Below are 14,413 nucleotides of genomic sequence, written 5' to 3'. Positions count from 1 at the left end.
ATGGCAGTTAAAAAAACGAAACGTTGTGATTTTACTTCCACAGGGAAAGGTCATGTTTTCATTACCTTCTCCTATTTGTCATTAATATATGCCATTCAATATTAATTTTTGCCTGGTTAGAAAACAATAATTTGAAACTAATGAAAGTTTTTTATATTTATTCAGACTTTCAAATGCGAAGTCCGCTTTCTAACATTACAAATGGTATGTATTTACTTTATTTACTTTTCACCTATTTGATTATAGCTGAAATAGCTGTATTCATTCTAGATTGTAAAGAAAGAATACTTATGCGAAAAGAAGAGATCGATAAAAGGAATTCCCACAAAAAATCTAAAGGTAATTTATCTGTTTACCATTAATTATTTATGAATAAGCTATATTTTAAAGTTAATTTTCATTACTCACATATTTTTTAATTTAAAATTTTCATTTTATGCAAATATTAACCGTACACTATTATTACAATACTAAATATTTGTTTTCATAAAGCAGGTTTGAAAAATGTCCCACTTACTTCTAACCAATCACCAACTAACAGAAGTGCCGATTATGGGAACGAAGTCGTCAATACTTATCAATCAATTCCAAACACACATACCACTGACACTGCTTCAAATATCTATTATACACCATTGCTATCAGATGTTACAAATGGTACATATTTATTTATAATCAATTCTTTAAAAACTACATATTTTCATTATGTTTTTGTCTTTGTTATCCACATTTTTTGTTTCACAGCTTCAATCCCCAATAATGATTATACTAGCCCGAAGTTTAATCGGCGCATCCGGAAACAATATCTGGATAGCAAAAAAAAAGTCATGAATTCTACATCACCAAACATTCCAATTTCAAGTACACAACCCTGTCTCACATTTTGTCAAAGTATGGTAGTCTCATTTTTCTAATTACAAAATACTAATTCAAATTATTATTAATAGTTGTCATATGTTTGGCAGGTACTTCTTCATCAAATATCCAATTCAGTTATAACAATTCACCAATTAATAGAACTGTCCCTTATGTGAAGGAAGTTGTTATTCCTTATCAATCAAATCCAAATCAACATACCACTGTTCATTCTTCCAATATCTATTTTACACCTATGCTATCAGATATTACTAATGGTATATAAATTATTAATTTTCCTGTTTTGCATTTAATAAAAAAGTACATATTTCCATTTACTTTTTCTCTTTGTATACAACATTCTATCTTTCACAGCTTCAATCACCAATGATGATTATAGTAGCCCAAAGTTTTGTCGGAGCATCAGGAAACAATATCGTGATAGGCAAAAACAAGCAATTAAATCTCCATCAGTAAACTTTCAAAGGTCAAGTACACAAGCATCTATCAAATTACCACAAAGTATGTTACTTACTTATTTATATTTTCAAACTCTAAATTCAAATTATTATCAGTAGTTAACATATATATATATATATATATATATATATATATATATTCACAATTGTTAAATACGAATTCCTTTTTCAGGTACTTATACGTCAAATAAGAATATTCAATTATCTTCCTTGAACAATTATCGAGAAAAACTCCATTTTGCCGGAGAATTTATAACCAATATATTTTGTGGCATATCAAAAGGTAATATTCCATTTACAAAGCTTTTTAAATTTATTCTTTTCAATTTAACAATACTATGTTATAATTATATACTACTAAAATTAAACTTTACAATTAACAGATTACTTGGATCATGGTGATCAGAGTCATATATGTGAAACATGTCATGCAAAATTATGGAAAGATGAAGTCTTAAGAAGTTATCAAAGAAAGACTAAATCAAGTTTTTCTCTCTGTTGTGGTTACAGCAAAGTCAAACTTCCCGATTTCAAGCCCCCGCCCTCTGATTATAAAAGTCTTTATACTTCTTCGGACTCAAAAAGCATTCATTTTTTGAAAAACATTCGTCGTTACAACTCAATGTTTTCTTTTACTTCCATGGGTGGAAAAGTAGATAACTCCATTAACAATGGTAAATCTCCGTATGTATTCAGACTTAGTGGTGAAAATTATCATAGTATTGGAAGTCTTATACCAACGAATGGATCCAAGCCTAAATTTTCTCAGTTATATATATATGATACTGAGAATGAGGTTGCAAACATACAATTTGTTTTAGGGTATGTTTTTTATGTAATATTTCAAAATTTCATATTCCAAAAATATCTTTTTTTATCAATCCTTATTTACTTTATATTTTAATTTTTTTAATTAGGCAAAGCAAAAAAGACTCCACCTCAAGTACCGAAAATTTGGATTTTGAAATTATTACAGAATTGAAGGCAATGTTAGATTCACACAATCAGTTGGTTAAGTCTTACAGAATGGCGCGAGATTGTTTTCAAAGAAATCCTTGTGAGAATCTAAAGATACGCCTTATTGCAAAAAGGAATCAAGATGGTAGGACATATAACTTGCCAACTGCTTCTGAAGTTGCTGCTTTAATAGTTGGAGATATTGACACTTTGTTTGAACCTAGAGATATTATTGTGAAGAGTAAACAAGGTTATCTCGAGCGTATTAGTGAACTACATCCTTCTTATTTAGCTCTTCAATATCCCCTACTTTTTGTGTACGGTGATGATGGTTATAGAATTGATATCCTTCATCGTGATGTTTCTACTTCAACCAGCAGTGATGTTTCTACTTCAACCACCAGTAAAAGACATACGTGCACAATGAGAGAATACTTTTGCTATAGAATCCAAGACAGATTGAATACGTTTTCTTTGGTTCTTAATTCCAGAAGGCTTTTTCAACAATTTTTGGTTGATGCGTATACTATGATTGAAAGCGAAAGGCTCTTATACATACGTACTCAACAAAAGAAATTAAGATGCGAGACTTTTGAGAATTTATGTTCCGTTAAAGAACAAGGCAAAAGTGATGTCTCTAAAATCGGTCAGCGTGTTATATTACCTTCGTCTTTTACTGGTAGTGCACGGTACATGTTTCAAAATTATTTAGATGCCATGTCCCTTTGTAAATGGTATGGATATCCTGATTTTTTCATAACAATCACATGTAACCCAAAATGGCCTGAAGTGAAGAGGTTTCATAAGGACACGACTCTTAACCCGGAAGATAGGCCTGATATTTTATGTAGGTTATTTAAAATCAAGTTGGATTCCATCATTAAAGACTTAAGGGATAATGCAATTCTGGGAAAGCTTCAAGCAGGTATTTTAAATTTTTTTGTTTTTGTCTTCAAACGTTTCTACCTTTTTTTCGACATTTATAATAAATAAACTATAAACTATGTTATATATGCGTATTTAGTTAGTAAACGGTAGGAAACATTAAAAAGTAAATATAATACACAATTTAAAATTTGTTTTTTTCTATTTTTAGTTGTATATACGGTGGAGTTTCAAAAGCGCGGCTTGCCTCATGCTCATTTGTGCTTATTTATGCATGCCGACCACAAACTTCCAACCGTTGATTATATCGATCCATTCATTTCTGCCGAAATACCTGACAAAGACAAAGAACCAGAGTTATATTTTCTTGTAAGTGAGTTCATGATTCATGGTCCTTGTGGTGTTGAAAATATGAATTGTCCCTGCATGATTGACGGAAAGTGTTCAAAAAATTATCCCAAAAAATTCCGTGAATCTACATGCATAGATGGTGATGGTTTTCCCGTTTATAAAAGACGTAACAATGGTGTTTTTATTGAGAAGTCAGATGTCAAGTTAGATAACCGCAGTGTTGTGCCATACAACAAAATTCTGTTACAAAGATATCAAGCACCCATCAATGTCGAGTGGTGCAATCAGGCCGGATCAATAAAATATTTGTTTAAATATATAAACAAAGGTCATGATAGGGCATCAATTTGTTTTGTACCAAGTAAAGAAGCAAATGATCAAGAAAAGACGGTTGATGAAATCAAAGACTACTATAGTTGTAGATACATATCTGCTTGTGAAGCGTCTTGGCGGATTTTTTCTTATGATATACATTATAGGAATCCTTCTGTCATTAGGCTTCCTTTTCATCTTCCAGGACAACAACATGTTATCTATGAAGAATTTGAAGAAATAGAAGATGTGTTAGATAAACCGTCAGTGAATGCTTCAATGTTTTTACAGTGGTTTCTTTGTAATCAAAAATACCCAGCCGCACGTCAACTTACTTATGTCGAATTCCCAACAAAATTTGTCTGGAAGAGCAACAAACGTAAGTGGAAACCAAGGAAAAGAGGGTTTTCAATTGGCAGAATTCATTCGGTTTCTCCTTCAGTCGGGGAAGCTTATTATTTGAGGATTTTGTTGAACAAGGTGAAAGGTCCAAGAAATTTTGAGGATATTAGAACCGTAAATGATGTTGAGTATCCTACTTTTAGAGATGCATGTTATGCATATGACCTTTTGGATGATGACAATGAATATGTTGAAGCAATTATAGAAGCCAGTTTCACCGAATCGGGTTATTATTTAAGAAGTTTGTTTTGTACAATGTTAATGTCCGAGAGTATGTCTAGACCTGAATTTGTGTGGGAAAAAACTTTCACTTACTTATCAGATGACATTCTCTACAAGCAACGTCGTATTTTAAAACATCCAGGTATTTTCCATTACAATAGATTTTATATAAATGTTTAAGTTAATGTAATATATAATTTAGACGTTAATTTCATTATTTGACAGGTTTAGTACTTAACGAAGATCAACTTAAGAACCTAACATTGTTTGAGATCCAAAAGTTTTTACTTCGAAATAATTCCACTCTTAAAAGGTATTCCAGTATGCCTTTTCCTAATCATGATTGTATATCTTCCGCAAACAATCTTTTACTTAGTGAAGAGTTGGCTTACGACAAGGAGATATTAGCTGAAGAGTTTCGTAACCTTTTCTCTTCATTAACTCATGAACAACGGGTTATATATGAAGAAATCATCACAGCGGTGGATAACAACAAAGGAGGGGTTTTTTTTGTTTATGGTTACAGTGGAACTGGAAAAATATATCTTTGGAAGACTTTATGTGCATCTATAAGATCTGAAGGGAAAATTGTTTTAAGTGTGGCTTCCAGTGGAATTGCATCTCTTTTGCTATCAGGAGGGAGGACTGCTCACTCCCGGCTCCACATTCCTATCAATTTAGATGAGGATTCTTTTTGTTTCATTAAGCCAGATAGCGATCTTGCACGTTTATTACAAGAAACATCACTTATTATTTGGGACGAAGCACCAATGGTACATAAACATGGATTTGAAGCTTTGGACAGATCGTTAAAAGACCTTTTTAGATCTGTATCTGGAGCATCATTAGAATTACCATTTGGTGGGAAAGTTATAGTTTTTGGAGGAGACTTCCGACAAATACTACCTGTGGTGCCAGGAGGAAGCAGACAACAAATTGTAAATGCTTCTTTAAGTTCTTCTTATATTTGGAGAACTTGCAAAGTCCTAAAATTGACCAAAAATTTGAGGTTGAGTACCTCAAATGATCCATCTGAAATACAAGAAACTACCAACTTTGCAAACTGGCTTTTGGATATAGGGGAAGGTAATGTCGGTGGTGTGAATGACGGCAATGCAAATTTACAAATACCCGAAGATCTTCTCATCAAACATTCGTCTGATCCCATTTCAGAGTTAATCGAGTTTGTATATCCTTCTCTTATATATAATTTCAATGAACAAAATTACTTCCATCAGAGCCATTCTAGCTCCAACAAATGATGTTGTTCAAGAAATTAACGATCGTATGCTGTCACTTTTTCCGGGAGTTGAGAAGGAATATTTAAGCTCAGATAGTATCTGTCCAACAGAAATGGTTAATGAGAATTTAGATGATACATTATGCTCCCCGGATATTCTTAATGGAATTAAAGCTTCTGGTTTGCCGAATCATAGGTTAGTTTTCAAGGTAGGTGTTCCGGTCATGCTTCTTAGAAATATTGACCAAAAAAGTGGTTTGTGTAACGGAACAAGATTAAAGGTGGTCTCTTTGGGTAAACGTGTTATACAGGTAGAGATTATCTCTGGAAGTCACATTGGAGATCGTCATTATATTCCTAGAATTACGTTGATACCTACAGACAAAAAACTTCACATTAAGTTACAAAGAAGACAATTTCCACTTGCGGTATCTTTTGCAATGACCATAAACAAAAGTCAAGGACAATCACTCTCTAGAGTTGGTTTGTTTTTGAAAAACCCAGTTTTCACACATGGTCAATTGTATGTTGCATTATCAAGAGTTACCCGACGAGATGGCCTCAAAATTGTTATTCTAGATAGTGATGGAAATCTTTCTGATACAACCTCAAATGTCGTATACAAAGAAGTTTTTAGAAATTTGTAATGTAAATTTAAAATATCATGTGTTCAGTAACAGTGAAGTGTACGTGTATGTCGCTTTATGTTTAGTTTAAGTCAGACACGTTAGTATATTGTATGAATATTATTATCCTTATTTTCATTTATTGCCATTGTTTAAAATGTAATATAATGACAACTTTAGTAGTATATATAAAAATTCAGATGTAATTTAAATTTAATGTAACATTTTATTTATATCATATGTATTAACATTGTATAAGTTGTGTTTTTTTTATATATAACTTATTTAGTCATATATACGTATTTATTTATTAAATTATAATTGTGTTATATCAAAATAATTACTTTTCATCTATTTAATTTTAAAGACCTCTTATACATTTATATTTTAAATTTCTTACATATGGTAATAATAATTTAGATAATCAAAGTATAGAAGGATGCGAACGATAATTAATCATACGTAAAGAAATAGAGGAAACAACAAAAATACCATTACATTGATATCTCTATAATAGAGAATTTGCGAAGACGTTAAAGTAAACCTGTATATTTAGAGGCTCATATCCATCCACTATATTTTTTGTTGTGAGTGTGTAGGAAAGAGAAATAAATAATAAAATTAGTGTTTGTGAGTTAGATAAAGATATACATATAGAGATGGACGTGATAGGTTTTTTAAAACTTAAGATAATTTAGAGAAAAATAAATTTTTTGATTAAATTATATAAATGAACTTGAAGGCATCAATGTCAATGCTCTTAGATGTTATTTTGATTGTTAAGATATAAAACATGATATTGAATAATAGGTTATTAATTGTATTTTTTAAACCCGTGCGTCACACGTCAACTGTGTATTACCATTAAACGTAAGACATAATATCAAAATTAGTCAAGTTATTCTACCCAAAAATAACAACCAACCATGCATGTACCTGACTACCTGTTAACCTTGATTTACATAAAAGCCCAACCCAAAATAAACCAAAAGCTGTCTAATTTAGCCCCAAGTTTTTCTAGACCAACTAGGACTCTAAAGCCCAACAAAAGAAAGTAGCATATATATTGTTTATAAAAACCACCACAACCACAAGCAGACTTCCGAGTCATGCACGCAATTTCTTCTTCTTAACACCACGCTTCTCCACAACCTTTGTCAATGTCAAGACCTTGCTTGAGTTGTTGAACTCAAAAAACAGTTCTGCTCCAATTTTGATGTTCCAAGCCTTCAAGTAATTCGACCATCCAACAAATGCATACCGGAACCCTTTGCGGTGTTTTTCCGATCTGGTCATGATGTTCTTGACTTCACCTGTCAGGTTTTGAACACTGACTTCTTTGAGATGAACAGGAGATAAGTCCAACACAGATGACATTTTTGCTGGTAGTCGCTGAAAAGCACAACATATTACAGTCATCATTAAATATAGCCTTTGGATAAAAAGTTGAACAAAGAAACACAAAAAAATCTATAAAATCTTACAATTCTGTGTTCCGCAAATCTTGTGAAGTTCAAAACCGGTGATTGTGGGTTAACTTTTTGAAGTGTCTTCTTGCGCTTCGTCTGAACATAATTGAATTAACTAGAACATATTCTAGATATATATTATAGAGATTATATATTATCACGAAACAAACACGAGTGTTCAAAACCGGATATCCGAATTTTTCGGATAGTCAATATCACTATCCGAATCCGTATCCGAAATTTCGGCTATCCGAAGTTCGGATATCCGATTTCCTAAACACACACAAATAAAAATGAGACAAATAAAAGTACTACTTCGTTCTTAGGATGTTTACAACTTCCTCCACTAATTTTGAACACCCCTACACGACACTCTATTATCACTAAAAACAATTTTATCACGAAAGGAACCTGAGACTATATTATCATGCAAAACAATACTATCAGCTATATTATTATGAAACACATAATTCCTAAGTTATCATCAAACCAAAATGAGCAAATGACTATATTATCATGAAGCGAATTACACCTATATTATCACGAAACCAAATGAACAAATGACTATATTATCATGAAACAAATAAAGCATGTATTATCACCAAAAAGAAATGAACAAACCACTATTTTATCAATTAAGAAATAACGCCTATATTATAACCAAACAAATAGCGGCTATATTATTAGCAAACAATTTAAACCCAAACCCATTTATTGCAGAAACCATATTGAACGAAAGCCACTACATAATTAAGATATATGAACTATGTAAACAATAAAAAATGTCAAAAAAAGTTACAATTTGTTGTTGTACCAGGTTTGTGGATTTCAAGACTGGAGAACCCGTCATTGGCGCTTCATCAACCTTTTTAATTCTGCTTCGAAGATTTCGTTTTGTCTGTACCAAAAGTAACACAAATAATTAATAACTTTTATAAAAATTTGTTACTATAAAATATAAACCGTAAATGTCAAAAAATTTACAATTTGGTTTTCTACCAGGTCTGTGGATTTCAAGACCGGAGAACCAGTGCTTGCTGCTGCATCAACCCTTTTAATTCTGCTCCGAAGATTTCGTTGTGTCTGTATCAAAAGTAACGCAAATCAGTAACAACTTTTAAATAAACATGTTACTATGAAATATATAACGATAAATGACTTGAGCGGTATTCATTTTTGGTTTTAAATACCTGAGTTTCATATACCTTGGACTTGCCTTTAACCTTCACAATAAAAACAATAAATATGAATATGTAAAAGTTAAATAATAATTCAAATAAATAAAGAATGTTTTGGATTTTCATTCTTTCTTACCAAAACATGATTATGTAAAAGTTTAATAATAATTCAAATAAATAAATTCATTAATGTTAAACATATAAAACACTTTTGGAGTTATCTTTGTCTAATAAAGCATGAATACGTAAAAGTTAAATAATAATTCAAATAAATATATTAAAAATTGTTAAACATATAAAACACTTTCAAAATGAACAAGCTGAATACTTACATATTTTTTATTTCCTTCCAGATCATCTTCACACACATCAGCCGGCAACTTTTGTTCAACTATCATATCATCATCCGCAGTAGACTAGAAAATTTAAAAAACCTCAGACAAAAATCAGTATAATTATTAACAGTTTTAATTAATATGTTTCGATATATACTTTTAAAACAACCAGTCAACCTTTTTTAGAAAAACTTCTGTTCCGGTGTCAGGATCGAATACGGAAACATCAAAGCTTACTAAATCCAGGCTGGTAAAAACCAAGAAATAATCATTGTCTATAGGGACCTCTTCAACCACCTTACGCCATCCATCCTTGAAATAACCACCGTCCGAGCCTCCTTCCAGTCTTACGTTCCAAAATCTTTCTCCAAAATAAACCTTCGCCATTCCACCTTTGAAATTGTTGCCGTAAAAGTCATGATAAAATTTATCTGGCATTACCTATAAAAGAAATTGAACAAATTATTACTATACAATTTCAAAAAATTAAAAATTTGTTGAAAATGAGTACTGAACTAATATGAATTCACTTACACACATTCCAAGTTCTGATTCAATTTGTGCTGTAATATACGAGTTCTGACATACCAAATCTTTAAAACACAAAACTTCAAACTTCAACTTCCCAACTGCTGTGATCAGTACCCCATCTTTGTATTTCAATTGATGTTCTTTAACTAACAACATCCACCCATCTGTAAACACCGACCCATCATTTTTTTTTTCTAATACGCATCTTTCTCAGTTTTTCACCATCTCTTATTTCAACAGCTTTATAATATGGTATTTTTTCGCCCCACAGATTTTTTGCAAAATCACTTGGTATCTCCTAATAAAGCAAAAACAAACATGTCAAATTATAACCTCAAATATTCATATAACAGGGCAACGAAATTAAAAAAAAAATTACCATTAAGATAGGCTCTTCTTTATCAAGAAATGCTAGGAATGAATGAGCGTTTTTTGTTGAATCCATATCTGCACAGAATGAAATAGATACTTACAATTAGGAAGGTAAATACACTAGCATATGCAGAACTTGAATATAAAATAGAACACTGAAATAATAAGGAATTTTTACAAGGATTTTTATAGCATTCATATAAAAAACATACGAAATCCGGTGGGTATCTAATGAATGCAATAACAGTTAAAGTGAGTGAGTACCTTCAACTATGAACATCAAAACAACATGGAAACCACTTTAAGAAGAGCCTCTTACATTAGCAAACTTTCACCAGCAACATTTTAACCCAAAAAAGTCTATCATTTTTACTCAAACCGTATAAGATTTTTGACCCAAAACAGTGTAAAAACACTCATATACAGTTTGTGCAATCTAATTCACAATGATCACTCGTAAGAATTTTCAATTACCACACTAAAGCATAACTTAAAGGTTTGAAAGAACATATATCAAAATCTCCGTTTTATGGTTTGAAGTAAAGAAAATCAACAACGACCTTGAAGATTCATATAACAGTTCATAGAAACATCACGATGAAAATTTAGCATAAAAACATCACCATTATCAATCATAGCCCTAAAAACCATCATTATCACCAGAAATCTTATATCAAATACCAAAAAGTGTCAAAATTCTAAATAACCAGGGCATTAATCAAGCACAAACAATCAAAATCTCTGTTTTAGGGTTTAAAATGAAAATCAACTAGCACTAACAAAACATTTAGGGTTTGATCAGTATCAACGTTTTAGGGTTTAATGAAAAACGAAACATAATGTAAACATTACTTAGATAGAAAAACAAGTCAAGAAAAAAAATGAAACACAAACGATTGAACTTCTGGTCATCGTTATTTTGTTTTCCGACACTTAGATTCTCATTATTTAACATTATTAAACAAATAAAACTACGAAATCTGTGAAAAAGCAAGAAATAAGTTCAAAAATTTTTTACCGAATGCTGTGATTTCTGATAACTGTTAGTGTATAACCTTTTCGTGAGTGAAATCGTGAAATCGCGTCTGTGGATGTTGAAGAAGATGCGGAATTCAGAGATTATAGGGTTTGTCTGGATGTTGAAGATACGAAACGCAGAGAGAAGTGAGAGTGTGGGAGTGTTGAAGAACCCTAGGGGGAAGCGAGTGGAGTGTTGAAGAACCCTAGGGGGAAGCGAGTAGTAGTCTGGTGTGTTTTTAATTTTTGTGACTGTTGGTAGTGTTGAAGTGTTTGGATCTGTTTCAACTTTGGATCATCCAAAAAAATAAAACCCACCCACATATAATGTGATCCTTTTTTTATGTTTCTCCCACCAAAAAAAAAAAAAACAAGTGTTATAATTTATAATAAAGACATCATATAAAAAAATTTCTTTTGCAAATATATAATATTTGGTTTTTTTACTTTTACTTTCCAAATAATATGGCTAGAGTTTCACTAAACCCTATGTTGGGAACTTGAAGTCCAACTTCCCAAAATAGGGTTGAGTAAAGCTTTATCCATATGGTTTGAAAAGTAAAAGTTAAAAAGTTTTAGTGTGATGAGAGTGTACGGTTAAAGAGAAGAAAAATACAATAAACTATATTTTTTGTTGTGAGTGTGTAGGAAAGAGAAATAACTAATAGAATTAGTGTTTGTGAGTTAGATAAAGATATAGATATAGAGATGGACGTGATAGGTTATTTAAAACTAAAGATAATTTAGAGAAAAATAAATTTTATATTAAATTATATAAATGAAGATGAAGGCACCAATGTCAATGCTCTTAGATGTTATTTTGATTGTTAAGATATAAAAGATCATATTGAATAATAGGTTATTAATTGTATTTTTTAAACCCGTGTGTCACACGGGATATAGGCTAGTTGATATATATATTAATATTAATATTAATGTATAATTTTAAAACACCTTGAATGACTTTGGCTGCTTTTTGAATTTGTATGTATTTTTCAAAGTGTTAAGTTTTATTGCCTAACTAGTTGTTTCTCCGCCCACGTTGCGATGCGATGGCCGAATAATTCTCAACCAATTAAAAAAACAGTTATATAGTTTTGCTAGAAAAGAAAAACTAAAACGATGACAAGACCGTAATTTTTTTTTTTTGGTAAAGACAAGACCGTAATTTTGAGCTCAAGGCAAAATGATAATTTTTAACAGAGGGCAAAATCGTAACTTTTAGCAAGGGAAAACATATTTTTAGTTTTAACTGGGGGGCAAAAAACGTATTTTTGCGTAGCAGCCAAAATCGTAATTTTAAACCGAGGGCAAAATCGTAATTTTGAGCTAAGGGCAAAAGCATAATTTTATTTTGAGTTGGGTTAGAAAACGTCATTTTAAAGTGAATATAAAATAATGAACTGGTTGGTCCAATGAGGGTATGCCAGGCAGCTCCTGGCATAATTCCCCCATTTGAAACTAATGGCAAAACTTTAATTTAAACGGACAAGACCGTAATTTTTAACCGAGTGCAAAATTGGAAATTTTATCTGACAGCAAAAGCTTAAATTTATTTTTAACTGAAGGTAAATACGTAGTTTTAAACTGATGACAAAATCGTAATTTTAAAGGGGAGATAAAACATAAATTAATTAGGCCAATAGGTAAGTGTCAGGCAGGTGCCTGACACTATTCCCCTAACCGCCACTTTCCTCCAATTAAAGGGAATCTCTATTCCCGCCGACCATTGGTTTTGTTGTGTCAATTAATGGGGGGAGGGGGTAAAATCGTAATTTTTAAGTAAGACAAAATCGTATTTTTATCTGGGGCAAAAACAAAATTATATTTTGAGTTGAGGGCGAAATCGTAATTTTAAACTGGGGATAATATCATAATTTGGCAGGACTATAACTGGGGGCAAAAACATTATTTTATTTTGAACTGGGAGTAAAATCCTAATTTTTAGTTGAGGGCAAAATCGTAATTTTATCCTAAGAATAAAATTATAATTTGACAGAACAAATGAAGAAGTGGTAGACAAGTGCTTGACACTTTTCTCCATCTCCCGTTTTTAGTTATAGATAACTATCATATGCTAAACTAAAAAAAAAAAAAAGAAAAGAAAACCATGTTACTGGCCGCCATTTTTGGCCAATAACCAAACAAAACTATTCCCCTCCACGTAAATGTATACGTAGTAAATTTACACTTTAAAAATATAATAAACCCAAATCAAAGCTAGTTTTGTTCGCTCACTCATCTTGGTGTGGTAATAAAAAAAATAATTCATGAGAATTATCTAACTCGTTTAATAGATTAGTCGTGTTCGATAATAGTTGATTTCTTTAACACGAATAAATATATGAGCTATATCCGGTTTATCAATTCAACCCAACAATTGACATCCAAAACAATAGTTCCTATGACTCTATGTTACTTGCAATTCATTCAAGTTCTACATAAGTTGTGATACCGCCGGTATAGACATAATAAGGTTCTTTATAAACACATAAGTTGTGATACCACCGGTATAGACATATAATAAGGTTCTTTATAAACACAATAATATTTTTTTTTTTTCTAGAGGCGTTGCACCTATAAGACTCATTAAAGCCCACCCCCTTGACCCGACCAAGGTGTTTGGGCACATGATTTTTTTTTTTCTTTTTTTTTTGTGTAAAATTCCAAATATAGAATGAATAACTGTTGAATGCTCAATGCTGTGGATTTACGCCTCGGGCCACATTGGTGTTTAACGGATGAGCACACCGCCCGGGGCGTTAAATCCAGGCGTTAAAGGTGTGTTAGTTGAAGCCTATTGTCTACGTGTCAGTGACATGACGAGGCGTTATGTTAAACAACGACGCATGGTCTAATACTCTAATCGTTATTCAGGCACTTTATATCAAAACTATGTATAGTATGATTTACTAAAATAGCACCCGTTTTACATGTACATGTTATGTTAAATTTTTTTTACCTAAGAATGGCGTTTTGATATAAGTATCGAATATGATGATTATAATACTAATTACTAGATCACCTTTCAATTATGTAACTAATAGTTTTCAATATACGTTTAGTACGTGTTTACCAATATAATTATTTCGATATGTGATTAAATATCTTTGTCAACGAAATATATAAACATTATTTTTATAACTAGTTTCTAGCTTTTGCCCATTCCAATTATTTGGTCG

At 31.5% G+C, this 14,413-nt stretch overlaps 1 protein-coding gene and 1 non-coding gene across 2 annotated transcripts; one reads left to right on the top strand and one right to left on the bottom strand.

The window, feature by feature from the left end:
• Positions 1-1,974: 1,974 nt before the first annotated feature.
• On the top strand, positions 1,975-6,350 carry LOC110897532. Its single transcript, XM_022144291.2, has 5 exons — positions 1,975-2,156; positions 2,252-3,216; positions 3,388-4,605; positions 4,689-5,646; positions 5,702-6,350. The coding sequence occupies exons 1-5, from the start codon at positions 1,975-1,977 to the stop codon at positions 6,348-6,350; spliced, it is 3,972 nt and encodes a 1,323-aa protein (XP_021999983.2).
• Positions 6,351-7,207: 857 nt separating this feature from the next.
• On the bottom strand, positions 7,208-10,105 carry LOC110897525. The gene is made up of 6 exons (XR_004881864.1): positions 9,846-10,105; positions 9,489-9,752; positions 8,989-9,392; positions 8,798-8,881; positions 7,814-8,696; positions 7,208-7,721 (listed from the first exon to the last, which is right to left on the bottom strand). It is a non-coding gene; the product is annotated as an uncharacterized LOC110897525 (transcript).
• Positions 10,106-14,413: the final 4,308 nt, after the last annotated feature.

This window comes from Helianthus annuus, chromosome 2, assembly GCF_002127325.2.
Source record: "Helianthus annuus cultivar XRQ/B chromosome 2, HanXRQr2.0-SUNRISE, whole genome shotgun sequence".
NCBI classification, from domain to species: Eukaryota; Viridiplantae; Streptophyta; class Magnoliopsida; order Asterales; family Asteraceae; genus Helianthus; species Helianthus annuus.
The sequence above is the reverse complement of the archived record's forward strand: the minus strand, read 5'-3'. Positions and strand labels throughout refer to the sequence as shown.

Excerpts from the sequence above, each read along its gene's own strand:
- LOC110897532 (XM_022144291.2), top strand. The coding sequence starts at position 1,975 with ATGGGTGGAAAAGTAGATAACTCCATTAACAATGGTAAATCTCCGTAT. Across the intron at positions 2,157-2,251 it reads AACATACAATTTGTTTTAGG|GCAAAGCAAAAAAGACTCCA; the intron begins GTATGTTTTTTA and ends TTTTTTAATTAG. Across the intron at positions 3,217-3,387 it reads TCTGGGAAAGCTTCAAGCAG|TTGTATATACGGTGGAGTTT; the intron begins GTATTTTAAATT and ends TTCTATTTTTAG.